At 54.2% G+C, this 27,514-nt stretch overlaps 1 protein-coding gene across 1 annotated transcript; it reads right to left on the reverse strand.

The window, feature by feature from the left end:
• Window positions 1–69: 69 nt before the first annotated feature.
• LOC142490854 (immunoglobulin superfamily member 2-like) lies at window positions 70–27,514 on the reverse strand. The gene is made up of 8 exons (XM_075593273.1): window positions 27,347–27,514; window positions 24,911–25,288; window positions 23,503–23,910; window positions 20,190–20,570; window positions 17,811–18,203; window positions 15,308–15,700; window positions 8,875–9,285; window positions 70–479 (listed from the first exon to the last, which is right to left on the reverse strand). Exons 1-8 carry the CDS (start codon window positions 27,387–27,389, stop codon window positions 70–72), a joined length of 2,817 nt encoding a protein of 938 aa, XP_075449388.1. The 5' UTR covers window positions 27,390–27,514.

The raw sequence follows: 27,514 nt of genomic DNA on the forward strand, positions 1-27,514 counted from the left end.
GAAATACAACGTATTTATATGAAAAAGGGGGAGGTCTGCAAATAAAAAGTAGTGGTGCTCTTTACCACTCTATGACATCCCACCTTGCGCAGTGACTGTGAGCTCCATGTATCCAGACTCATCAGAAGCCTCCATCCTCCAGTTTCCCCCCGCTGCCTCCAGCCTCCATTCCTCCGCTTGGCAGTGGTATGTTCCTGCATCCTCCTGCCCCGCGCTCTGCAGGAACAAGCTGTAATTCCCTCTGCTCGTGGCGACCGGGTGCAGCCGCCTGGCCAGCGACTCCTTGTACTCCGTCACCCCCTCCCAGCCTGCTCGGTATATGAGGTCGGGCCCGGGGGAGCCTGCCCCCCGATAATACCAGGATACAGAGAACAAGGATCCGGAGCTGGGTACCACTCCCAGGGGGCAGCGCAACACCACATCCTCCGTCTCCGTGACAACGGCGCTGATGTTGTTTTTAGGGATGTTCAGATTATTCTCTGCAGGAGGCGAGAGAGGAAAAGGTAATAAGGTTTCATGCAGAATGATCTCTCCGTGGGCTGATCCCCTCTCCCTGACACGCTGCAGGATGATCTCTCCGTGGGCTGATCCCCTCTCCCTGACACGCTGCTGAATGATCTCTCCGTGGGCTGATCCCCTCTCCCTGACACGCCGCAGAATGATCTCTCCGTGGGCTGTTCCTCTCTCCCTGACACGCTGCAGAATGATCTCTCCGTGGGCTGATCCCCTCTCCCTGACACGCTGCAGAATGATCTCTCCGTGGGCTGATCCCCTCTCCCTGACACGCTGCAGAATGATCTCTCCGTGGGCTGATCCCCTCCCTGACACGCTGCAGAATGATCTCTCCGTGGGCTGATCCCCTCTCCCTGACACGCTGCAGAATGATCTCTCCGTGGGCTGATCCCCTCTCCCTGACACGCTGCAGGATGATCTCTCCATGGGCTGATCCTCTCTCCCTGACACGCTGCAGAATGATCTCTCCGTGGGCTGATCCCCTCTCCCTGACACGCTGCAGAATGATCTCTCCGTGGGCTGATCCCCTCTCCCTGACGCTGCAGAATGATCTCTCTGTGGGCTGATCCCCTCTCCCTGACACGCTGCAGAATGATCTCTCCGTGGGCTGATCCCCTCTCCCTGACACGCTGCAGAATGATCTCTCCGTGGGCTGATCCCCTCTCCCTGACACGCTGCAGAATGATCTCTCCGTGGGCTGATCCCCTCTCCCTGACACGCTGCAGAATGATCTCTCCGTGGGCTGATCCCCTCTCCCTGACACGCTGCAGAATGATCTCTCCGTGGGCTGATCCCCTCTCCCTGACACGCTGCAGAATGATCTCTCCGTGGGCTGATCCCCTCTCTCTGACACGCTGCAGAATGATCTCTCCGTGGGCTGATCCCCTCTCTCTGACACGCTGCAGAATGATCTCTCCGTGGGCTGATCCCCTCTCCCTGACACGCTGCAGAATGATCTCTCCGTTGGCTGATCCCCTCTCCCTGACACGCTGCAGAATGATCTCTCCGTGGGCTGATCCCCTCTCCCTGACGCGCTGCAGAATGATCTCTCCGTGGGCTGATCCCCTCTCCCTGACACGCTGCAGGATGATCTCTCTGTGGGCTGATCCCCTCTCTCTGACACGCTGCAGAATGATCTCTCCGTGGGCTGATCCCCTCTCCCTGACACGCTGCAGAATGATCTCTCCGTGGGCTGATCCCCTCTCCCTGACACGCTGCAGAATGATCTCTCCATGGGCTGATCCCCTCTCCCTGACACGCTGCAGAATGATCTCTCCGTGGGCTGATCCCCTCTCCCTGACACGTTGCAGAATGATCTCTCCGTGGGCTGATCCCCTCTCCCTGACATGCTGCAGAATGATCTCTCCGTGGGCTGATCCCCTCTCCCTGACACGCTGCAGAATGATCTCTCCGTGGGCTGATCCCCTCTCCCTGACACACTGCAGAATGATCTCTCCGTGGGCTGATCCCCTCTCCATGTAATGCTGCAGAATGATCTCTCCGTGGGCTGATCCCCTCTCCCTGACACGCTGCAGAATGATCTCTCCGTGGGCTGATCCCCTCTCCCTGACACGCTGCAGAATGATCTCTCCGTGGGCTGATCCCCTCTCCATGTAAAGCTGCAGAATGATATCTCCGTGGGCTGATCCCCTCTCCCTGACACGCTGCAGAATGATCTCTCCGTGGGCTGATCCCCTCTCCCTGACACGCTGCAGAATGATCTCTCCGTGGGCTGATCCCTCTCCCTGACACGCTGCAGGATGATCTCTCCATTGGCTGATCCCCTCTCCCTGACACGCTGCAGAATGATCTCTCCGTGGGCTGATCACCTCCCTGACACGCTGCAGAATGATCTCTCCGTAGGCTGATCCTCTCCCTGACACGCTGCAGGATGATCTCTCCGTGGGCTGATCCCCTCTCCCTGACACGCTGCAGAATGATCTCTCCGTGGGCTGATCCCCTCTCCCTGACACGCTGCAGAATGATCTCTCCGTGGGCTGATCCCCTCTCCCTGACACGCTGCAGGATGATCTCTCCGTGGGCTGTTCCCCTCTCCCTGACACGCTGCAGAATGATCTCTCCGTGGGCTGATCCTCTCTCCCTGACACGCTGCAGAATGATCTCTCCGTGGGCTGATCCCCTCTCCCTGACACGCTGCAGAATGATCTCTCTGTGGGCTGATCCTCTCTCCCTGACACGAAGCAGAATGATCTCTCTGTGGGCTGATCCCCACTCCCTGACACGCTGCAGAATGATCTCTCCGTGGGCTGATCCCCTCTCCCTGACGCTGCAGAATGATCTCTCCGTGGGCTGATCCCCTCTCCCTGACACGCTGCAGAATGATCTCTCTGTGGGCTGATCCCCTCTCCCTGACATGCTGCAGAATGATCTCTCCGTGGGCTAATCCCCTCTCCCTGACACGTTGCAGAATGATCTCTCTGTGGGCTGATCACCTCTCTCTGACATGCTGCAGAATGATCTCTCCGTGGGCTGATCCCCTCTCCCTGACGCTGCAGAATGATCTCTCCGTGGGCTGATCCCCTCTCCCTGACACGCTGCAGAATGATCTCTCCGTGGGCTGATCCCCTCTCCCTGACGCTGCAGAATGATCTCTCTGTGGGCTGATCCCCTCTCCCTGACGCTGCAGAATGATCTCTCCGTGGGCTGATCCCCTCTCCCTGACACGCTGCAGAATGATCTCTCCGTGGGCTGATCCCCTCTCCCTGACACGCTGCAGAATGATCTCTCCGTGGGCTGATCCCCTCCCTGACACGCTGCAGAATGATCTCTCCGTGGGCTGATCCCCTCTCCCTGACACGCTGCAGAATGATCTCTCCGTGGGCTGATCCCCTCTCCCTGACACGCTGCAGGATGATCTCTCCGTGGGCTGATCCTCTCTCCCTGACACGCTGCAGAATGATCTCTCCGTGGGCTGATCCCCTCTCCCTGACACGCTGCAGAATGATCTCTCCGTGGGCTGATCCCCTCTCCCTGACGCTGCAGAATGATCTCTCCGTGGGCTGATCCCCTCTCCCTGACACGCTGCAGAATGATCTCTCCGTGGGCTGATCCCCTCTCCCTGACACGCTGCAGAATGATCTCTCCGTGGGCTGATCCCCTCTCCCTGACACGCTGCAGAATGATCTCTCCGTGGGCTGATCCCCTCTCCCTGACACGCTGCAGAATGATCTCTCCGTGGGCTGATCCCCTCTCCCTGACACGCTGCAGAATGATCTCTCCGTGGGCTGATCCCCTCTCCCTGACACGCTGCAGAATGATCTCTCCGTGGGCTGATCCCCTCCCTGACACGCTGCAGAATGATCTCTCCGTGGGCTGATCCCCTCTCTCTGACACGCTGCAGAATGATCTCTCCGTGGGCTGATCCCCTCTCTCTGACACGCTGCAGAATGATCTCTCCGTGGGCTGATCCCCTCTCCCTGACACGCTGCAGAATGATCTCTCCGTGGGCTGATCCCCTCTCCCTGACACGCTGCAGAATGATCTCTCCGTTGGCTGATCCCCTCTCCCTGACACGCTGCAGAATGATCTCTCCGTGGGCTGATCCCCTCTCCCTGACACGCTGCAGGATGATCTCTCTGTGGGCTGATCCCCTCTCCCTGACACGCTGCAGAATGATCTCTCCGTGGGCTGATCCCCTCTCCCTGACACGCTGCAGAATGATCTCTCCATGGGCTGATCCCCTCTCCCTGACACGCTGCAGAATGATCTCTCCGTGGGCTGATCCCCTCTCCCTGACACGTTGCAGAATGATCTCTCCGTGGGCTGATCCCCTCTCCCTGACACGCTGCAGAATGATCTCTCCGTGGGCTGATCCCCTCTCCCTGACACGCTGCAGAATGATCTCTCCGTGGGCTGATCCCCTCTCCATGTAATGCTGCAGAATGATCTCTCCGTGGGCTGATCCCCTCTCCCTGACACGCTGCAGAATGATCTCTCCGTGGGCTGATCCCCTCTCCCTGACACGCTGCAGAATGATCTCTCCGTGGGCTGATCCCCTCTCCATGTAAAGCTGCAGAATGATATCTCCGTGGGCTGATCACCTCTCTCTGACACGCTGCAGAATGATCTCTCCGTGGGCTGATCCCCTCTCCCTGACACGCTGCAGGATGACTCTCCGTGGGCTGATCCCCTCTCCCTGACACGCTGCAGGATGATCTCTCCGTGGGCTGATCCCCTCTCCCAGACACGCTGCAGAATGATCTCTCCGTGGGCTGATCCCCTCTCCCTGACACGCTGCAGAATGATCTCTCCGTGGGCTGATCCCCTCCCTGACACGCTGCACAATGATCTCTCCGTGGGCTGATCCCCTCTCCCTGACACGCTGCAGAATGATCTCTCCGTGGGCTGATCCCCTCTCCCTGACACGCTGCAGGATGATCTCTCCGTGGGCTGATCCCCTCTCCCTGACACGCTGCAGGATGACTCTCCGTGGGCTGATCCCCTCTCCCTGACACGCTGCAGAATGATCTCTCCGTGGGCTGATCCCCTCTCCCTGACACGCTGCACAATGATCTCTCCGTGGGCTGATCCCCTCTCCCTGACACGCTGCAGAATGATCTCTCCGTGGGCTGATCACCTCTCTCTGACACGCTGCAGAATGATCTCTCCGTGGGCTGATCCCCTCTCCCTGACACGCTGCAGGATGATCTCTCCGTGGGCTGATCCCCTCTCCCTGACACGCTGCAGAATGATCTCTCCGTGGGCTGATCCCCTCTCCCTGACACGCTGCAGGATGATCTCTCCGTGGGCTGATCCCCTCTCCCTGACACGCTGCAGGATGACTCTCCGTGGGCTGATCCCCTCTCCCTGACACGCTGCAGAATGATCTCTTCGTGGGCTGATCCCCTCTCCCTGACACGCTGCACAATGATCTCTCCGTGGGCTGATCCCCTCTCCCTGACACGCTGCAGAATGATCTCTCCGTGGGCTGATCACCTCTCTCTGACACGCTGCAGAATGATCTCTCCGTGGGCTGATCCCCTCTCCCTGACACTCTGCAGGATGATCTCTCCGTGGGCTGATCCCCTCTCCCTGACACGCTGCAGAATGATCTCTACGTGGGCTGATCCCCTCTCCCTGACACGCTGCAGAATGATCTCCCCGTGGGTTGATCCCCTCTCCCTGACACGCTGCAGAATGATCTCTCCGTGGGCTGATCCTCTCTCCCTGACACGCTGCAGAATGATCTCTCCGTGGGCTGATCCCCTCTCCCTGACACGCTGCAGAATGATCTCTCCGTGGGCTGATCCCCTCTCCCTGACACGCTGTAGAATGATCTCTCTGTGGCTGATCCCCTCTCCCTGACACGCTGCAGGATGATCTCTCCGTGGGCTGATCCCCTCTCCCTGACACGCTGCAGAATGATCTCTCCGTGGGCTGATCCCCTCTCCCTGACACGCTGCAGAATGATCTCTCCGTGGGCTGATCCCCTCTCCCTGACACGCTGCAGAATGATCTCTCCGTGGGCTGATCCCCTCTCCCTGACATGCTGCAGAATGATCTCTCCGTGGGCTGATCCCCTCTCCCTGACACGCTTCAGGATGATCTCTCCGTGGGCTGATCCCCTCTCCCTGACACGCTGCAGAATGATCTCTCCGTGGGCTGATCCCCTCTCCGTGACACGCTGCAGAATGATCTCTCCGTGGGCTGATCCCCTCCCTGACACGCTGCAGAATGATCTCTCCGTGGGCTGATCCCCTCTCCCTGACACGCTGCAGAATGATCTCTCCGTGGGCTGATCCCCTCTCCCTGACACGCTGCAGGATGACTCTCCGTGGGCTGATCCCTCTCCCTGACACGCTGCAGAATGATCTCTCCGTGGGCTGATCCCCTCTCCCTGACTCGCTGCACAATGATCTCTCCGTGGGCTGATCCCCTCTCCCTGACACGCTGCAGAATGATCTCTCCGTGGGCTGATCACCTCTCTCTGACACGCTGCAGAATGATCTCTCCGTGGGCTGATCCCCTCTCCCTGACACGCTGCAGGATGATCTCTCCGTGGGCTGATCCCCTCTCCCAGACACGCTGCAGAATGATCTCTCCGTGGGCTGATCCCCTCCCTGACACGCTGCAGAATGATCTCTCCGTGGGCTGATCCCCTCTCCCTGACACGCTGCAGGATGACTCTCCGTGGGCTGATCCCCTCTCCCTGACACGCTGCAGGATGATCTCTCTGTGGGCTGATCCCCTCTCCCAGACACGCTGCAGAATGATCTCTCCGTGGGCTGATCCCCTCCCTGACACGCTGCACAATGATCTCTCCTTTGGCTGATCCCCTCCCTGACACGCTGCACAATGATCTCTCCGTGGGCTGATCCCCTCTCCCTGACACGCTGCAGGATGATCTCTCCGTGGGCTGATCCCCTCTCCCTGACACGCTGCAGAATGATCTCTCCGTGGGCTGATCCCCTCTCCCTGACACGCTGCAGAATGATCTCTCCGTGGGCTGATCCCCTCTCCCTGACACGCTGCACAATGATCTCTCCGTGGGCTGATCCCCTCTCCCTGACACGCTGCAGAATGATCTCTCCGTGGGCTGATCACCTCTCTCTGACACGCTGCAGAATGATCTCTCCGTGGGCTGATCCCCTCTCCCTGACACGCTGCAGGATGATCTCTCCGTGGGCTGATCCCCTCTCCCAGACACGCTGCAGAATGATCTCTCCGTGGGCTGATCCCCTCCCTGACACGCTGCAGAATGATCTCTCCGTGGGCTGATCCCCTCTCCCTGACACGCTGCAGAATGATCTCTCCGTGGGCTGATCCCCTCTCCCTGACACGCTGCAGAATGATCTCTCCGTGGGCTGATCCCCTCCCTGACACGCTGCAGAATGATCTCTCCGTGGGCTGATCCCCTCCCTGACACGCTGCAGAATGATCTCTCCGTGGGCTGATCCCCTCCCTGACACGCTGCAGGATGACTCTCCGTGGGCTGATCCCTCTCCCTGACACGCTGCAGAATGATCTCTCCGTGGGCTGATCCCCTCTCCCTGACACGCTGCAGAATGATCTCTCCGTGGGCTGATCACCTCTCTCTGACACGCTGCAGAATGATCTCTCCGTGGGCTGATCCCCTCTCCCAGACACGCTGCAGAATGATCTCTCCGTGGGCTGATCCCCTCTCCATGTAAAGCTGCAGAATGATCTCTCCGTGGGCTGATCCCCTCTCCCTGACACGCTGCAGAATGATCTCTCCGTGGGCTGATCCCCTCTCTCTGACACGCTGCAGAATGATCTCTCCGTGGGCTGATCCCCTCTCCCTGACACGCTGCAGAATGATCTCTCCATGGGCTGATCCCCTCCCTGACACGCTGCACAATGATCTCTCCGTGGGCTGATCCCCTCTCCCTGACACGCTGCAGAATGATCTCTCCGTGGGCTGATCCCCTCTCCCTGACACGCTGCAGGATGATCTCTCCGTGGGCTGATCCCCTCTCCCTGACACGCTGCAGAATGATCTCTCCGTGGGCTGATCCCCTCTCCCTGACACGCTGCAGGATGACTCTCTGTGGGCTGATCCCCTCTCCCTGACACGCTGCAGAATGATCTCTCCGTGGGCTGATCCCCTCTCCCTGACACGCTGCAGGATGATCTCTCCGTGGGCTGATCCCCTCTCCCTGACACGCTGCAGGATGACTCTCTGTGGGCTGATCCCCTCTCCCAGACACGCTGCAGAATAATCTCTCCGTGGGCTGATCCCCTCTCCCTGACACGCTGCAGAATGATCTCTCCGTGTGCTGATCCCCTCTCCCTGACACGCTGCAGAATGATCTCTCCGTGGGCTGATCCCCTCTCCCTGACACGCTGCAGGATGATCTCTCCATGGGCTGATCCCCTCTCCCTGACACGCTGCAGGATGATCTCTCCGTGGGCTGATCCCCTCTCCCTGACACGCTGCAGAATGATCTCTCCGTGGGCTGATCCCCTCTCCCTGACACGCTGCAGGATGATCTCTCCGTGTTTGCATCACATGTAACAAAGTGTCAGAACACGCTGGCACGGGCACTTCCTGTCCCAGATACATCTTCCTGTGGGATTTGGGGTGTTGTCAGTTCTAACAATGTAACTAAATAGAAGAGATACTTCTATCACTGGGATATATCCCTGCTACAGAAACTCAGAGTGACATTAACATGTTACATTACCGGGAACCCCCCTTCTGCGTCATTACACTGTCCCCGTGCTGAGCGTTTATTCCATTACACTTGGGGGGATTTCGTTATTTGATCATCGTATTGATATTTCGACCGTTCCTGATCTGAAACACACCTATTACCTGCCATGAAAACCTTCGCCTTACTGTTTTCCTTAATGGGGTTGTAGTCGCTTTTAAGTCTCTACCTGAAAGCTTAAATTGCACGGTAGTGACCCCAGAATTCTTCTCTGCCAGCTTGCTCCAGGCGTCCCCCTCCTCCCACAGCCACTCCTGCACGGTGCAGCGGAATCCTCCTCGTTGTCTGCTGTCAGGGCGCAGAACGCGTAGGAGGTAGGTGTCTGCGGAGGCACGCTCACTGAGGAACCTGGAGGTCTGCGCGGGGGAGAAGGACGCCGGGCTGTAAGACAGGACCCCCTCACGGGACACATTGAGGATTTCCAGTGGGGAGGAGGCGGCAGCAGGCGGGAGGAAGAACCACGAGACCCCATAGTGAGCACCGGCGGTCCTCGTCAGGATGCGACAGGTCACGGTCAGCTGGTCGTGCCCACTGCCCAGCTCCAATACTCTGTGCGAGGGGTCCACCGTCAGCCGACTCTCTGTGCAAAAGGAGGGAGAGATGGGGCGGTCACTGTGATTTGTAGGGTCGATATGGGGACAATTATATGATCCCACCTGGCTCCATGTCAGGATGAGATTGTGGTCCGACATAGAGATATAACCAACAACAAAGAGAACCAGAAGGGGGCTCACAGGTACACCGAAACATTAAATCACCATTTACTAATGAACTTAAAAACACAGGAGAAGATACTGAACAACTGAAGTTTAAAAGGAAGTTCAAAAGAAGTGAAGAGGAAGTGGACACCCCCAACAGGCCCCGATTCCTGCATTTGAACTACGCTGGAAAGGAGGATATCTCTATACCAGACTGCATCATTACTGCTGTGATGCCGCCTTTACCATTTATATTTGCTGTGACTTCACTTCTTCTCAAATTATGCACTTCTTTTTACCAGCCTCAGTATGTCTCTAACTCTATTCATATATCTCCATCTCTCCTTCCTTCCCCACTTCTCTGTTCACATGAACTCCTTTCTTACCTGCGTCCTCTGACACCACACAGCTATACCCCCTGCACTAAAACACACCCCTACAAATCATCCTCACACATCCTCTTTCTATCCATGCGTCTCCTCCTCGCTTCTGGTGATATATCTCCCAATCCTGGTCCCTGCCTTATTCCTACATGCGCTCGTCCTCGCCTGCCAATTCTCCCAGTCACTGTCCCCTGTCTCTTCTCCCAGTGACTGTCCCCTGTCTCTTCTCCCAGTGACTGTCTTTTCTCCCAGTGACTGTCCCCTGCCTCTTCTCCCAGTGACTGTCTCTTCTCCCAGTCACTGTCCTCTGTCTCTTCTCCCAGTGACTGTCTCTTCTCCCAGTGACTGTCCCCTGTCTCTTCTCCCAGTCACTGTCCTCTGTCTCTTCTCCCAGTAACTGTCCCGTCTCTTCTTCCAGTGACTGTCCCGTCTCTTCTCCCAGTGACTGTCCCGTCTCTTCTCCCAGTCACTGTCCCATCTGTTCTCCCAGTCACTGTCCCCTGTCTCTTCTCCCAGTCACTGTCCCCTGTCTCTTCTCCCAGTCACTGTCCCCTGTCTCTTCTCCCAGTCACTGTCCCCTGTCTCTTCTCCCAATCACTGTCCCCTGTCTCTTCTCCCAGTCACTGTCCCCTGTCTCTTCTCCCAGTCACTGTCCCCTGTCTCTTCTCCCAGTCACTGTCCCGTCTCTTCTCCCAGTCACTGTCCCGTCTCTTCTCCCAGTGACTGTCCCCTGTCTCTTCTCCCAGTCACTGTCCCCTGTCTCTTCTCCCAGTCACTGTCCCCTGTCTCTTCTCCCAGTCACTGTCCCCTGTCTCTTCTCCCAATGACTGTCCCCTGTCTCTTCTCCCAGTCACTGTCCCCTGTCTCTTCTCCCAGTCACTGTCCCCTGTCTCTTCTCCCAATCACTGTCCCCTGTCTCTTCTCCCAGTCACTGTCCCCTGTCTCTTCTCCCAGTCACTGTCCCCTGTCTCTTCTCCCAGTCACTGTCCCCTGTCTCTTCTCCCAATGACTGTCCCCTGTCTCTTCTCCCAGTCACTGTCCCCTGTCTCTTCTCCCAGTCACTGTCCTCTGTCTCTTCTCCCAGTGACTGTCCCGTCTCTTCTCCCAGTGACTGTCCCGTCTCTTCTCCCAGTGACTGTCCCCTGTCTCTTCTCCCAGTCACTGTCCCCTGTCTCTTCTCCCAGTCACTGTCCTCTGTCTCTTCTCCCAGTGACTGTCCCGTCTCTTCTCCCAGTGACTGTCCCGTCTCTTCTCCCAGTGACTGTCCCCTGTCTCTTCTCCCAGTCACTGACCTCTGTCTCTTCTCCCAGTCATTGCCCTCTGTCTCTTCTCCCAGTCACTGTCCTCTGTCTCTTCTCCCAGTCACTGTCCTGTCTCTTCTCACAGTGACTGTCTCTTCTCCCAGTCACTGTCCTCTGTCTCTTCTCCCAGTGACTGTCTCTTCTCCCAGTGACTGTCCTCTGTCTCTTCTCCCAGTCACTGTCCCCTGTCTCTTCTCACAGTGACTGTCTCTTCTCCCAGTCACTGTCCTCTGTCTCTTCTCCCAGTGACTGTCTCTTCTCCCAGTCACTGTCCTCTGTCTCTTCTCCCAGTGACTGTCTCTTCTCCCAGTGACTGTCCTCTGTATCTTCTCCCAGTCACTGTCCTGTCTCTTCTCCCAGTGACTGTCTCTTCTCCCAGTGACTGTCCCCTGTCTCTTCTCACAGTCACTGTCCTATGTCTCTTCTCCCAGTGACTGTCTTTTCTCCCAGTGACTGTCCCCTGCCTCTTCTCCCAGTGACTGTCTCTTCTCCCAGTCACTGTCCTCTGTCTCTTCTCCCAGTGACTGTCTCTTCTCCCAGTGACTGTCCTCTGTCTCTTCTCCCAGTCACTGTCCTCTGTCTCTTCTCCCAGTGACTGTCTCTTCTCCCAGTGACTGTCTCTTCTCCCAGTGACTGTCCTCTGTCTCTTCTCCCAGTCACTGTCCTCTGTCTCTTCTCCCAGTCACTGTCCCGTCTCTTCTCCCAGTGACTGTCTCTTCTCCCAGTCACTGTCCTCTGTCTCTTCTCCCAGTGACTGTCTCTTCTCCCAGTGACTGTCCTCTGTCTCTTCTCCCAGTCACTGTCCTGTCTCTTCTCCCAGTGACTGTCCCCTGTCTCTTCTCACAGTCACTGTCCTCTGTCTCTTCTCCCAGTGACTGTCTTTTCTCCCAGTGACTGTCCCCTGCCTCTTCTCCCAGTGACTGTCTCTTCTCCCAGTCACTGTCCTCTGTCTCTTCTCCCAGTGACTGTCTCTTCTCCCAGTGACTGTCCTCTGTCTCTTCTCCCAGTCACTGTCCTCTGTCTCTTCTCCCAGTGACTGTCTCTTCTCCCAGTGACTGTCTCTTCTCCCAGTGACTGTCCTCTGTCTCTTCTCCCAGTCACTGTCCTCTGTCTCTTCTCCCAGTCACTGTCCCGTCTCTTCTCCCAGTGACTGTCTCTTCTCCCAGTCACTGTCCTCTGTCTCTTCTCCCAGTCACTGTCCTGTCTCTTCTCCCAGTGACTGTCTCTTCTCCCAGTGACTGTCCCCTGTCTCTTCTCACAGTCACTGTCCTCTGTCTCTTCTCCCAGTGACTGTCTCTTCTCCCAGTGACTGTCCCCTGCCTCTTCTCCCAGTGACTGTCTCTTCTCCCAGTCACTGTCCTCTGTCTCTTCTCACAGTGACTGTCTCTTCTGCCAGTGACTGTGGCTGAGTGCCAGTACAAGGCCTCTCTGTGCCCAGCGATGCATTCTCCCCTGGCACGTGGCACCCACTCACTGCCACGCTGGCACCCCGTCTCCGTCTGGCTGTGACCGTGAGATGTCTGTGCACAATGCGGTTCCCCTTCCTGTCTGTCTGTGGTTATTGTGTCACACGCGATGCCAGCCTCTGTTATCCTGTAACACGGGATCTTCTAAGCAACGAGCAGCGCAAGTCCCCCTCACCAACCTGCTGCAGACACAGAGGCGCCGGCTCAGCCAGGCCAGGGGGGCGAGAGCCAGCATACGCCGCTGTGCTATATACATTATATAGGTGCTCTGCAAATGTAACTTGTAATACTTTTGTAGCCAGTTACCCTCTGGCTCCCCAGACCTGCGTTTTCACTCCTTGCTCCCTCTGCTCAGTAGCGGGGACCCCCGCGGCTTGTCGGGGAGCTGCGGGGGCGATCGCGTCGCCGGGGGCTCCTGGCGGCATCTTAGGTAGTGCGCCACCTTGTTTGCAAGGCTTGCGCATGCGCAGAACAGCCGCGGCGGCCAGTGCAAGTTTCGCGCATGCGCAGACGCGGCGTGCGATAGTGCAGGGACTTCCCGAAGTTGTGCATGCCTGGACGAAACATGTTAGAGTGGTTGCCTGATGTTTGCTGCTAGCGATCAATAAAGTTTTTTTAGACAGCCATGCGTTGGCTGCTGAAGTTGCTGTGAACCACGGACCATCCTACCCCCTTCTGCATGCGCAGATGAGACTAGCGGCGGCCATTACCCAGTCGCGCATGCGCAGTGGAGCAGGCGCACGCGGCCCCAATAGCAAAGAGGTCCTGTGGGGACTACATTACCCAGAAGCCTCTGGGGACAGCCCTTTCACCCCTTTCACCCCTATCACATGCCATCAGACAGCCACTAGGGGTTACAGATTCTCCTGCTCACAGGATATGGATATGACTTACTCACACCATGCTAGTTAGTAGGAGCTGGGACATGGACAGGGGAGGGTGTACATGTGCAGGGAGCAAGTGGCCCCTGCACTAGGCCAGAGACCCCCTAGGCCCCAGATAGGCCCCTACTCATCTTAGGTTGTGGCTGCTGTAGGGAAGGCCCCTTCAGTTAGGGACCTTGCCCCGTTAGTAGTGTGTTAAGGTCAAGGACACAGCTGCAGGGCTGCGTGGCCCTGACAAGTGAGGTCTGGGACCAGACCTACCTCACTAAAGATAATAGACCATCTGTACGGTGTGATCACCCAGAGGGAGACCATCCTATTGGAGATGACGCCATCGCTAAGTTTTCGGCGCTTGACGCAGACGGATCCCCTGGCTGTTATTCTGCTGTACCCGGGTGCAGGAGCCCCGGGCAGGTGTACACCAAGTGCACCAACTATACACCTCATCTAGTGGGCAGCGCTGTCTCACACTTGGGTGGGGTTGTGGACTCTTGGGTATGGGGTGTGGGTTTACGGCCCTAGGAGGTCAGTGTTATAGAGTGACACTATTGTGATGTTGTTGATGTAATTGTGTTGTACTTATCTTCATATCGTAAACTGTTTAACCATAACCGGTGTATGTGGTTACTATATGTGGGTCCTGTGTCAGGGGTTATTCTATACTCTAGGATCCTGCACAGGTGGAGGTGCTGTTATATTGTGAGTATCGTTCCAGGATACACCCCACATTCCCATCAGCGGAGGCGCAGGTCTCCTGTGAGCCTGGCAGGTATTGCACCACACCTGGAAAATACGTGTAGATTTCCCCACAGGGTCCCTAGCTGCGATGGAGGGTGGGGGAGGGGGAACGTGTGTTACACTTTATAGTTTCTATAGGGAGCGGTTACTTTTAGCAATAGGAAGAGTTATAGGAAGTGGGTATATGGGGTAATAGGAGGAGTTATAGGGAGCGGGTATATGGGGTAATAGGAGGAGTTATAGAGAGCAGGTGTATGGGGTAATAGGAGGAGTTATAGGGAGCGGGTGTATGGGGTAATAGGAGTTATAATAGGAAGTGGGTATATGGGGTAATAGGAGGAGTTATAGGGAGCGGGTATATGGGGTAATAGGAGTTATGATAGGAAGTGGGTATATGGGGTAATTGGAGGAGTTATAGGGAGGGGTTATATGGGGTAATAGGAGGACTTATAGGGAGCGGGTATATGGGGTCATAGGAGGAGTTATAGGGAGCGGGTATATGGGGTAATAGGAGGAGTTATAGGGAGGGGTAATAGGAGGAGTTATAGGGAGCAGGTATATGGGGTAATAGGAGGACTTATAGGGAGCGTGTATATGGGGTAATAGGAGGACTTATAGGGAGCGTGTATATGGGGTAATAGGAGGAGTTATAGGGAGGGGTTATATGGGGTAATAGGAGGAGTTATAGGAGAGATTATATGGGGTAATAGGAGGAGTTATAGGGAGCGGGTATATGGGGTAATAGGAGGACTTATTGGGAGCGGGTATATGGGGTAATAGGAGTTATAGTGAGCGGGTATATGTGACAATAGGAGGAGTTATAGGGAGGGGTTATATGGAGTAATAGGAGGAGTTGAAGGGAGCGGGTATATGGGGTTATGGGGAGGGGGTTATAGGGAGTGGGTATATGTGACGGAAGATAGGTAGGCATGAAAGTGAACTTTAGTTTAGCTCGATACACAGAACCAGTTGTCCAAGCCCCATAGACATTCAAAGTCAATATAAAGTAGTGGTCCTGCTACTTACCTCCTTGTCCCATCACTGGATAGATCACATATTGTATCTGCCCCGTGTTCAGTGTGGGAGGGGCACATAAGGTGGGCGCTGTGTGAGACGTTGGTGCTGTACTCACCCGGTGCTGTGATCAGAACCATGAGTGCGTTGGAGGAAGCAGATGCCTGCGTGACTCCTGTTTCTCGGTCCAGGACCCGCACCTCGCAGCGATACTGCCCGGCCTGACCTCGCTGGGCCTTGTAGACTCTCAGGGTGAAAGACTCCCCCGATATCCAGAGCTGGGCCTTCCCCTGGAAGCCGGGCAGGGAGTCTCCCCAGGACACGTTCTGAGACACATGGACCAGCTTCTGGTAACGTCCAGTGGGGTCAGATTGGGGCAGGAACTGCCAGGACCAGAAGAGGGTTCTGTCTGACAACCTGTAAGCAGCACTCACTCTGCAGAAGAGGGTAAGAGTGCCACCGGCGATCACCTGCGCAGTGCGGGTACTGAGTGTGGCAGTGAGGGAAGGTCCTGCGGAGAACGGATGGGGGAGGGATCTGTAAGAATGCCCCAGATACAAAACACTAACAAATAAACTTCTCTCTTAGAAAGCTGTGGGATTTCATCAATCTGATGCTGCTTTGGCTTTTTCTCAATGATAGAGACCCTGACCCTCTCTAATAGCGTGTCTGTGATCAGATGCATTTTAAGGAACCCCAACCCTCTCTAATAGCGCGTCTGAGATCAGATGCATTGTAAGGAACCCCAACCCTCTCTAATAGCGCGTCTGAGATCGGATGCATTGTAAGGAACCCCAACCCTCTCTAATTGCGAGTCTGAGATCAGATGCATTGTAAGGAACCTCAACCCTCACTAATAGCGCGTCTGAGATCAGATGCATTGTAAGGAACCCCAACCCTCTCTAATAGCGCGCCTGAGATCGGATGCATTGTAAGGAACCCCAACCCTCTCTAATAGCGCGTCTGAAATCAGATGCATTGTAAGGAACCCCAACCCTCACTAATAGCGCGTCTGAGATCAGATGCATTGTAAGGAACCCCAACCCTCTCTAATAGCGCGTCTGAGATCAGATGCATTGTAAGGAACCCCGACCCTCTCTAATAGCGCGTCTGAGATCAGATGCATTGTAAGGAACCCCAACCCTCTCTAATAGCGTGCCTGAGATCAGATGCATTGTAAGGAACCCCAACCCTCTCTAATAGCGCGTCTGAGATCAGATGCATTGTAAGGAAACCCAACCCTCTCTAATAGAGCGCCTGAGATGAGAGGCATTGTAAGGAACCCCAACCCTCTCTAATAGTGCGTCTGAGATCAGATGCATTGTAAGGAACCCCAACCCTCTCTAATAGCGTGCCTGAGATCAGATGCATTGTAAGGAACCCCAACCCTCTCTAATAGCGTGCCTGAGATCAGATGTATTGTAAGGAACCCCAACCCTCTCTAATAGCATGATTGAGACTCATAATACCTGAATGAGTCAGGGGCCCTGTTACCGCTGCTTAGTAAATATGGCCCTTTATCTCCCTCTACCTGAGGCACCAAAATGACATGATAAACCCTCCCAGATATGGAGCCATTCTGGCTGAATATACTAGTGACTTTGTATAGGAATAAAGAATTATTTTGTTACAAGACAGGAGTATAAGTTACTCAGGGAGGGAAGGGCTGGCACTCAGGGTGGTGGGGGGCATGGCTGGCACTCAGGGTAGTGGGGGCATGGCTGGCACTCAGGGTAGTGGGGGCATGCTGGCACTCAGGGTAGTGGGGGCATGGCTGGCACTCAGGGTAGTGGGGGCATGGCTGGCACTCAGGGTAGTGGGGGCATGGCTGGCACTCAGGGTAGTGGGGGCATGGCTGGCATTCAGGGTAGTGGGGGCATGGCTGGCACGGCTGGCACTCAGGGTAGTGGGGGTATGGCTGGCTAAGGGTAGTGGGGGGCATGGCTGGCACTCAGGGTGGTGGGGGCATGGCTGGCACTAAGGGTAGTGGGGGGCATGGCTGGCACTCAGGGTAGTGGGGGGCATGGCTGGCACTCATGGTAGTGGGGGTATGACTGGCACTCAGGGTGGTGGGGGGTGGCTGGCACACAGGGTAGTGGGGGCATGGCTGGCACTCAGGGTAGTGGGGGGCATGACTGGCACTCAGGGTAGTGGGAGGCATGGCTGGCACTCAGGGTAGTGGGGGCATGACTGGCACTCAGGGTAGTGGTGGGCATGGCTGGCACTCAGGGTAGTGGGGGCATGGCTGGCACTCAGGGTAGTGGGGGGCATGACTGGCACTAAGGGTAGTGGGGGGCATGACTGGCACTCAGGGTAGTGGGGGGCATGACTGGCACTCAGGGTAGTGGGGGGCATGACTGGCACTTAGGGTAGTGGGGGCATGGCTGGCACTCAGGGTAGTGGGAGGCATGGCTGGCACTCAGGGTAGTGGGAGGCATGACTGGCACTCAGGGTAGTGGGGGGCATGACTGGCACTTAGGGTAGTGGGGGCATGGCTGGCACTCAGGGTAGTGGGAGGCATGGCTGGCACTCAGGGTAGTGGGAGGCATGACTGGCACTCAGGGTAGTGGGGGGCATGGCTGACACTTACTCAGGGAGGAGAGGGCACAGGGGGTACTTACTCAAGAGTTTGACATTAATTTGCCTGTCCTGTTTCTGGATGCTCGTGCTGCTCCAGCCGCCTTCTGGTTCCTGCACCCACTCTGTGACCTGGCAGCGGTATCGCCCATCCTCTGTGTCCATCACCATGCCCAGCGTGAGAGAGAAGAGGCCGGGTCCCAGCTTCTCTGCCCGCAGGTGCCCGGCGCTGTGCCGTTGTGTGTAAGACTGCCCTACGGTCAGCTCCCCGTCCCGCTGCAGAGACGCCATCTCTACCAACAAACCCGAGGGTCCGATCATATACCAAGTGACCGAGGCAGGGCCGGAGACCCCCATCAGCTCACACGTAAACCTCAGCGAGTCCCCTTCATACACCTGCGAGACGTCACTGCTGAGCCTGACCTGTGGGGTACTCTCTGGGAGAGAGAAGATTGGAGAGTATATCAATATATACAGTGCAATAAAGGAGTTATGTGCTGTGGTTCTCTCTTAAATCCTGTTCTCTCTCATTTCTCTCCCCCCACCCTGTATCCTGCTCTCCCCCCACCCTGTATCCTTCTCTTCCACCACCCTGTATCCTGCTCTCCCCCCCATCCTGTATCCTGCTCTCCCCCACATCCTGTATCCTGCTCTCCCCCCCATCCTGTATCCTTCTCCCCCCTCATCCTGTATCCTGCTCTCCCCCCCATCCTGTATCCTGCTTCCCCCCCCATCCTGTATCCTGCTCTTCCCCCATCCTGTATCCTGCTCTCTCCCCCATCCTGTATCCTGCTCTTCCCCCATACTGTATCCTGCTCTTCCCCCACCCTGTATCCTGCTCTCCCCCCACCCTGTATCCTTCTCTTCCACCACCCTGTATCCTGCTCTCCCCCCCATCCTGTATCCTGCTCTCCCCCACATCCTGTATCCTGCTCTCCCCCCCATCCTGTATCCTTCTCCCCCCTCATCCTGTATCCTGCTCTCCCCCCCATCCTGTATCCTGCTTCCCCCCCATCCTGTATCCTGCTCTTCCCCCATCCTGTATCCTGCTCTCTCCCCCATCCTGTATCCTGCTCTTCCCCCATACTGTATCCTGCTCTTCCCCCATCCTGTATCCTGCTCTTCCCCCATCCTGTATCCTGCTCTCCCCCCCCCATCCTGTATCCTCTCTCCCCCCCATCCTGTATCCTGCTCTTCCCCCATACTGTATCCTGCTCTTCCCCCATCCTGTATCCTGCTCTTCCCCCATCCTGTATCCTGCTCTCTCCCCCATCCTGTATCCTGCTTCCCCCCCACCCTGTATCCTGCTCTCCCCCCCCACCCTGTATCCTCTCTCCCCCATCCTGTATTCTCTCCTCCCCATCCTGTATCCTCTCTCCCCCCCATCCTGTATCCTCTCTCCCCCCCCCATCCTGTATCCTCTCTCCCCCCCATCCTGTATCCTGCTCTTCCCCCATACTGTATCCTGCTCTTCCCCCATCCTGTATCCTGCTCTTCCCCCATCCTGTATCCTGCTCTCTCCCCCATCCTGTATCCTGCTTCCCCCCCACCCTGTATCCTGCTCTCCCCCCCACCCTGTATCCTCTCTCCCCCCCCCATCCTGTATCCTGCTCTCCCCCCCATCCTGTATCCTGCTTCCCCCCCCATCCTGTATCCTGCTCTTCCCCCATCCTGTATCCTGCTCTCTCCCCCATCCTGTATCCTGCTCTTCCCCCATACTGTATCCTGCTCTTCCCCCACCCTGTATCCTGCTCTCCCCCCACCCTGTATCCTTCTCTTCCACCACCCTGTATCCTGCTCTCCCCCCCATCCTGTATCCTGCTCTCCCCCACATCCTGTATCCTGCTCTCCCCCCCATCCTGTATCCTTCTCCCCCCTCATCCTGTATCCTGCTCTCCCCCCCATCCTGTATCCTGCTTCCCCCCCATCCTGTATCCTGCTCTTCCCCCATCCTGTATCCTGCTCTCTCCCCCATCCTGTATCCTGCTCTTCCCCCATACTGTATCCTGCTCTTCCCCCATCCTGTATCCTGCTCTTCCCCCATCCTGTATCCTGCTCTCCCCCCCCCATCCTGTATCCTCTCTCCCCCCCATCCTGTATCCTGCTCTTCCCCCATACTGTATCCTGCTCTTCCCCCATCCTGTATCCTGCTCTTCCCCCATCCTGTATCCTGCTCTCTCCCCCATCCTGTATCCTGCTTCCCCCCCACCCTGTATCCTGCTCTCCCCCCCCACCCTGTATCCTCTCTCCCCCATCCTGTATTCTCTCCTCCCCATCCTGTATCCTCTCTCCCCCCCATCCTGTATCCTCTCTCCCCCCCCCATCCTGTATCCTCTCTCCCCCCCATTCTGTTTCCCCCTCTCCCCCCCATCCTGTATCATTACCTCCTCCCCTTCTCTCTGAGTGTATAATGTACTATGTACCTGTTTGTTTCACAGTCACAGACACTGGGCTGGAAACTCTGGTCTTCAGTGTCCCTGGCACGTCCCTGTCCTTCTCGGTCACCTCACAATTGTACGAGCCTCCGTCCTCCATCCGAGCGTTGCCAATTCTTAAGTACCAGGTCCCCAGGCTCCTCCTCCCCACCGCCAGCTGGCCTTTGACCTCCCGAGCCTCGTATGGCTTCTCAAAGGAAGGGATGCCGGAGGGATTCCATGTAACAACCACCGTCTTATTTAACAGCCAGATCACGTGGAACGGGCGACTGGCCACGTCCTGGGCAGTGATTGAACAAACGATCTCCAATGGGCTCCCCAGGGCTAGAGCGGTGTCAGGAGCCTGGACGTGAACCTCAAAATCCTGCCCTGAAGTGGAACAAGATCCCCAGATAAGGGTCCCAGCATCAAACTCCTAGTGATTCATCTCCAACCACGCACACATGCTAACTTCCCACGCACACATGCTAACTTCCCACGCACACGTGCTAACTTCCCACGCACACATGCTAACTTACCACGCACACATGCTAACTTCCCACGCACACGTGCTAACTTCCCACGCACACGTGCTAACTTCCCACGCACACGTGCTAACTTCCCACGCACACGTGCTAACTTCCCACGCACACGTGCTAACTTCCCACGCACACGTGCTAACTTCCCACGCACACGTGCTAACTTCCCACGCACACGTGCTAACTTCCCACGCACACGTGCTAACTTCCCACGCACACGTGCTAACTTCCCACGCACACGTGCTAACTTCCCACGCACACGTGCTAACTTCCCACGCACACGTGCTAACTTCCCACGCACACATGTTAACTTCCCACGCACACATGCTAACTTAACATGTCCACATGCTAACTTACCACGCCCACATCCTAACTTACCACGCACACATGCTAACTAACCACGCACACATGCTAACTTACCACGCACACATGCTAACTTACAACGCACACATGCTAACTTACCACGCACACATGCTAACTTACAATGCACACATGCTAACTTACCATGCACACATGCTAACTTCCCACACACACGTGCTAACTTCCCACGCACACGTGCTAACTTCCCACGCACACATGCTAACTTCCCACGCACACGTGCTAACTTCCCACGCACACGTGCTAACTTCCCACGCACACGTGCTAACTTCCCACGCACACGTGCTAACTTCCCACGCACACGTGCTAACTTCCCACGCACACGTGCTAACTTCCCACGCACACGTGCTAACTTCCCACGCACACGTGCTAACTTCCCACGCACACGTGCTAACTTCCCACGCACACGTGCTAACTTCCCACGCACACATGCTAACTTCCCACGCACACGTGCTAACTTCCCACGCACACGTGCTAACTTCCCACGCACACATGTTAACTTCCCACGCACACATGCTAACTTAACATGTCCACATGCTAACTTACCACGCCCACATCCTAACTTACCACGCACACATGCTAACTAACCACGCACACATGCTAACTTACCACGCACACATGCTAACTTACAACGCACACATGCTAACTTACCACGCACACATGCTAACTTACAATGCACACATGCTAACTTACCATGCACACATGCTAACTTCCCACGCACACGTGCTAACTTCCCACGCACACGTGCTAACTTCCCACGCACACATGCTAACTTACAATGCACACATGCTAACTTACCACACACACATGCTAACTTCCCACGCACACGTGCTAACTTCCCACGCACACGTGCTAACTTCCCACGCACACATGCTAACTTGCCATGCACACATGTTAACTTCCCACGCACACATGCTAACTTACCACGCACACATGCTAACTTCCCACGCACACATGCTAGCTTACCACGCACACATGCTAACTTAACACGTCCACATGCTAACTTACCACGCACACATGCTAGGTTACCACGCACACATGCTAACTTACCATGCACACATGCTAACTAACCACACACACATGCTAACTTACCACGCACACATGCTAACTTACAATGCACACATGCTAACTTACCATGCACACATGCTAACTTACAATGCACACATGCTAACTTACCACACACACATGCTAACTTACCACGCACACATGCTAACTTACCACGCACACATGCTAACTTCCCACGCACACATGCTAACTTACATCCTATGGGTTTTACTAAGTTACATTATCAGGAAAAACACATTACATTTAGTGCAAACCCCCGATCACATAATATAAAGACCTGTGAGGTTTAGGAAGCTCTGCACATGTGAAGAAGAGACCTGTGAGGTTAGGAAAGCTCTGCACATGTGAAGAAGAGACCTGTGACGTTAGGGAAGCTCTGTACATGTGAAGAAGAGACCTGTGAGGGTTGGGAAGCTCTGTACATGGGAAGAGACCTGTGAGGTTTGGGAAGCTCTGTACATGTGAAGAAGAGACCTGTGAGGTTTGGGAAACTCTGCACATGTGAAGAAGAGACCTGTGAGGTTAGGGAAGCTCTGTACATGTGAAGAAGAGACCTGTGAGGTTTGGGAAGCTCTGTACATGTGAAGAAGAGACCTTTGAGATTTGGAAAGTTCTGTACATGTGAAGAAGAGACCTGTGAGGTTTGGAAAGTTCTGTACATGTGAAGAAGAGACCTGTGAGGTTTGGAAAGCTATGTACACGTGAAGAAGAGACCTGTGAGGTTTGAGAAGCTCTGTACATGTGAAGAAGAGGCCTGCGAGGTTTGGGAAGTTCTGTACATGTGAAGAAGAGACCTGTGAGGTTTGGAAAGCTCTGTACATTTGAAGAAGAGACCTGTGAGGTTTGGAAAGCACTGTACATGTGAAGAAGAGACCTCAACCTATGATGTGACTTAAGAGGGTCTGTGAGCTTTGTTGAATGGAGTCACCTGATTGGTGAAAGTGCTGCTGGGCCCTTGTACCTGTCATTTTTAGGACAGTTTGATTCTCCTGCCCTAGTACCCACCCTGCGAAACTCATAGACATAGACATGCCCTGCCCCTGTCAGCCTCACCTCCCACCCTCTACACACGTAGCTCAGCTCCTAAGGCACCTGTAGGGCTGTGTAATGGGAAATGTAGATACATCTGGAGCTGTTTTTATATTACTCTTAAAGGGGTAGTCCCACGTTGTACCCTCCCAAAAATCTAAATTTCTTTAGGACCATAAGGCTACAAGAACTACAAGCACCTTAAGGTGCCAGATTAGTTTGTTTTTAAAGCCTTCAGAGTTTACACCTTTCCTGCTCCTGTAATGAATCTTTTGTTATTACAAGTATAGTTTATATTCCCCAACACTTACACTTGCCACTTGATACCACAACTTTGGTTTCCTCTGACTCTTTCCCCTTGATGTCCGTCCATGTCCCATCAGGATCCTGGATCCATTCAGACGCCCGGCAGGAGATCTGACCCTGGTCTGATGTCTGGAGAGCCTGGATGGACAGCCGGTAGGTTGTATTCCCGAGCTTGTCCAGCCGTACATCCCCGGAGGAAAAGCGCTCGGTGTAAGAAGGACCTGGGAGAAGCACAAAATCTCGGGACAGGGATATTATCTGTGTCTCACTCTCAGAGGTTAAATGCCACGTTACAGAGAGGTGGGTGTGCTGGGAGGAAGCCGTTGATACATCGCAGAACAGCTGCAGAGGATCCCCTTCTGTCTTCCGCAGGGCTTGAGGAGACATTTTGACCTCCAGCGTGTCTGGGATCACTGGGGGGAAGAAGAGCAGCGTCAGGTCAACACAGGACAAACCCACCTTTATATTGTCATTGTCAAATAAAGCTAGAACTTGCAGACAGAGAAGGAATCATGTTAACCAATCAGAGTCCTTACTGCCCTTCCTCTGCCCTCTGTAGATGAAGACGTCTTCATTGTTGGATCTAGGATGAGGCTGATCGCTGGTTTTCTGCTCAGCAGATTCCTTGTAGTATTTGGTAAGATGCACAGAAGGTGCTGAATGCATCGGGGGGCAGCACATGAATTTCAGAGACTAAAAGTGACAGCTTCTTGCTGTGGTGCAAACTCCCAATACATGAAGTTTGATGAGGAGAGATGGAGCACTACAGGGAAAAAACTGCTAGAGAGTGTGTTCCCAATAAAAAGGTTTATTGGATCAGAGCATAGCACACAAAAAATGAGCCCTGGGGCCCCCACCAACGCGTTTCGAGCTTGCGCTCTTTCTCAAGGTGCACCTTGAGAAAGAGCGCAAGCTCGAAACGCGTTGGTGGGGGCCCCAGGGCTCATTTTTTGTGTGCTATGCTCTGATCCAATAAACCTTTTTATTGGGAACACACTCTCTAGCAGTTTTTTCCCTGTAGTGCTCCATCTCTCCTCATCAAACCTCTGAATATCCTGGAGAACAGGCAGCACACGTCCATGGAAGAAAAGACCCACAGAAGACCCATCTAACAGTGAGTGATTTGCTCCTTTTACACCACAGAAATCCTATTCAATGTATGAGACTGGACACAAGCAAGTGTGAGCATTCATCAATCAAGGGATGTTGCTCTTCCAGCTTATTGATGCAATGGAAGTGGTGTGATGCTTTAAGGGTTATTAATCGTGGGACACTTCAAGGATTTGGAATTATGTCTTCATACACATTATCCAGCAAATGGTCAGGTCTGTGTTAGAGCACTATACAGTGTTGTTTACTCCCCAATACATGAAGATACTACAGGAAAAGGACCTATGCCTCATGGTGACTTACCGCTCAGATTCATCCTTTGGCTGTAAGTCCCATATAACGGTGTATCGGTCCCGGGCGTGTAACACTCGTACTCCCCGGTGTCCATCTCCTGCAGCTGGCGGATGTGTAGGAGAGTGTGGTCGCCCGCCAGGCGCTCCACGTAGATGTCCCCGCTTTGCACGCGCTCGGAGTAGACAGCGTAGGTAAAGTCAGATCTCGCTGTGCTCACCACCTGCAGCTCCCTCTCGGGGGAGGGCGGACGGTATACGGACCAGAGGAATTCCTGCCGGGAGGGGCCCTGGTAACCGCTCACCCGGCACCAGATACTGATGTGGGAGCCCACGGTGCGGTACAGGGGTCCCTGCTGAAGCGTCACCGCCCGCTGGGCCCAGGACATGCCTGAGAGAAGGGGACACATGAGCTTATGTTATATGTCACAATATGAGGCGTTATAGAGAGGCGTTATATGGCTCAATATGAGGAGTTATAGAGAGATGTTATATGGCACAATATGAGGAGTTATAGGGAGCCGATATATGGCACAATATGAGGCGTTATAGAGAGGCGTTATATGGCTCAATATGAGGAGTTATAGAGAGGCGTTATATGGCACAATATGAGGAGTTATAGAGAGACGTTTTATGGCACAATATGAGGAGTTATAGAGAGCCGTTATATGGCACAATATGAGGAGTTATAGGGAGGTGGTATATACAGTAGGGCAGCGTTATCGGGAGCAGTTATATGGACTAATAGGAGGAGTTATAGGGAGTGGTTAAACAGAGTAATAGGAGAAGTTATAGGGGGCGGTTATGAGTAATAGGAGGAGTTATAAGGAGCAGTTATATGGAGTAATAGGAGTTATAGGGAGGAGTTTTATGGGGCAATAGGAGGGAGTGGTTATATGGGGCAATAGAAGGAGATATAGGGATCGGTTATATGGGGTAATAGGAGGAGTTATAGGGGGCAGTTATATGGGGTAATAGGAGTAGTAAGGTAGAATTTAGTAAAGGGGTTATTATACTTGCGGCAAAGCAAAAAAAGCTATCTTTCATTAAAACTAATGTTTTAATGTATCTAATTTTTATATTAACAGTACAGTGGGTGCTTATATGTTTATATTGAGCCAGTGTAAATCTGATTGTAACATATAAATATCCGTGGGGACGCTGAGCAATTCTTTGTGTACATATAGAAAATATTTGGGGCCGTATTTGCTGAACATGATAAGCCTCGAGGCACCTAATTTCCCATCAAACTGAATGAAAATAGGTCCCTTTCATGAAGTGCCTTATTTATTAGCACTGTTAAGTAAATATGGCCCTTTATCTTTCTAGCAGGCCCCTCTCTTATCCCCCTTACCTATATTGTCTGTATCGTACTATAGTGAGGCCTATCTGTGCGTTGTAATGCAAACAAGCAACTTTATTATCTCCATGTATCTCTCCTTGTAACACATATATATATATATATACGTCCTGTGAGGTCACTGGGGGTTCACCAGGTTCCTCTTGGTCACTGGGTGAGATGTTGGATATATTTGGTTTTATTCAGTCCCTAAACGTGTCATTAAATATCACCTTTTCTCGTCTGTCCTGTTGTTCTTATACTTAGCCCTTTTGACTGTCTGCCCCCTATATTCTAGTTGAATAGTACATTAGTGAGTACCCTACGGGGATAGGTGAACGACTATTCCCCTTACCCCACAAGGGGGTAAAGGAAGAGCAAGGGATGCTCTTGGTGGCTGAGAGTGAAGGTCCAGGGACATCCTAAAGGTGAAGTCCTGAGTGATAAGAAGGTATTCAGTGTAAGCTGTGCACTGCTGTGATTCAGAGAGAGAGACTGAATAAAGATCACCTGTTTCTACGTTCTCCTGGCCTGAGACTGAAATCTATCAGGGAGCAGAAGAGAGAGTTGTCCTCCAGAGATTTCTCCCCACATCTCTGGGGGCTGCAAGAGACGGAGGCGCTGTCACCGTAAGTACGATTCGGGCAAGACCCCAGAAGCCTGTCCTGACCTTCCCCATAACACCAGGCGGGAGACCCAGAGCCCCCTGTTACCAGCATGTTTGCACCACACTACCATGAGTAACCAGAGCAGCTTTCCCCAAGATAGACCCTACAGTATATGCGATGGGGTTGGGGGAAACAGGGTTACATATACATTATACTTGTGTGAATAATATTCACTTTCTTACAGCGCCGCACAGAACACGCAGAACTGCACATAGAATTACAATGTAATACCGGGAGTAAAGGGTCTTACAGAAGGTAATAGTCTGGTTTCAATCTGGTTTCCCACTACAAAGGCTGTTACATCCTGGCCACGGCTCAACATTTAAAGCAAAGGTCTCACTTGCCTACAACCAGCATCCCGATGGCAAGGAGCAGCCATCTTTAAATCACTCATGCTGGATTGCAGTTTCACAGAAGGGGCGCAGGGGAGGGGGAGACTTACCCAGAATGCCGAGTAACAGGAGGGAGCAGAACGCAGGAGCCATGCTATGCAGTCTCCGAGCAGAAAGAGGTAACTGTCCCCGGCTGTAACCTGCCAGGCTCTATATGTCATTGTCACAGGGAAGTAGCCACGCAATGAGCTCCCCCCCAGTTCTCAGGAAATCACTGA

This window comes from Ascaphus truei, chromosome 3, assembly GCF_040206685.1.
Source record: "Ascaphus truei isolate aAscTru1 chromosome 3, aAscTru1.hap1, whole genome shotgun sequence".
Taxonomy (NCBI): domain Eukaryota; kingdom Metazoa; phylum Chordata; class Amphibia; order Anura; family Ascaphidae; genus Ascaphus; species Ascaphus truei.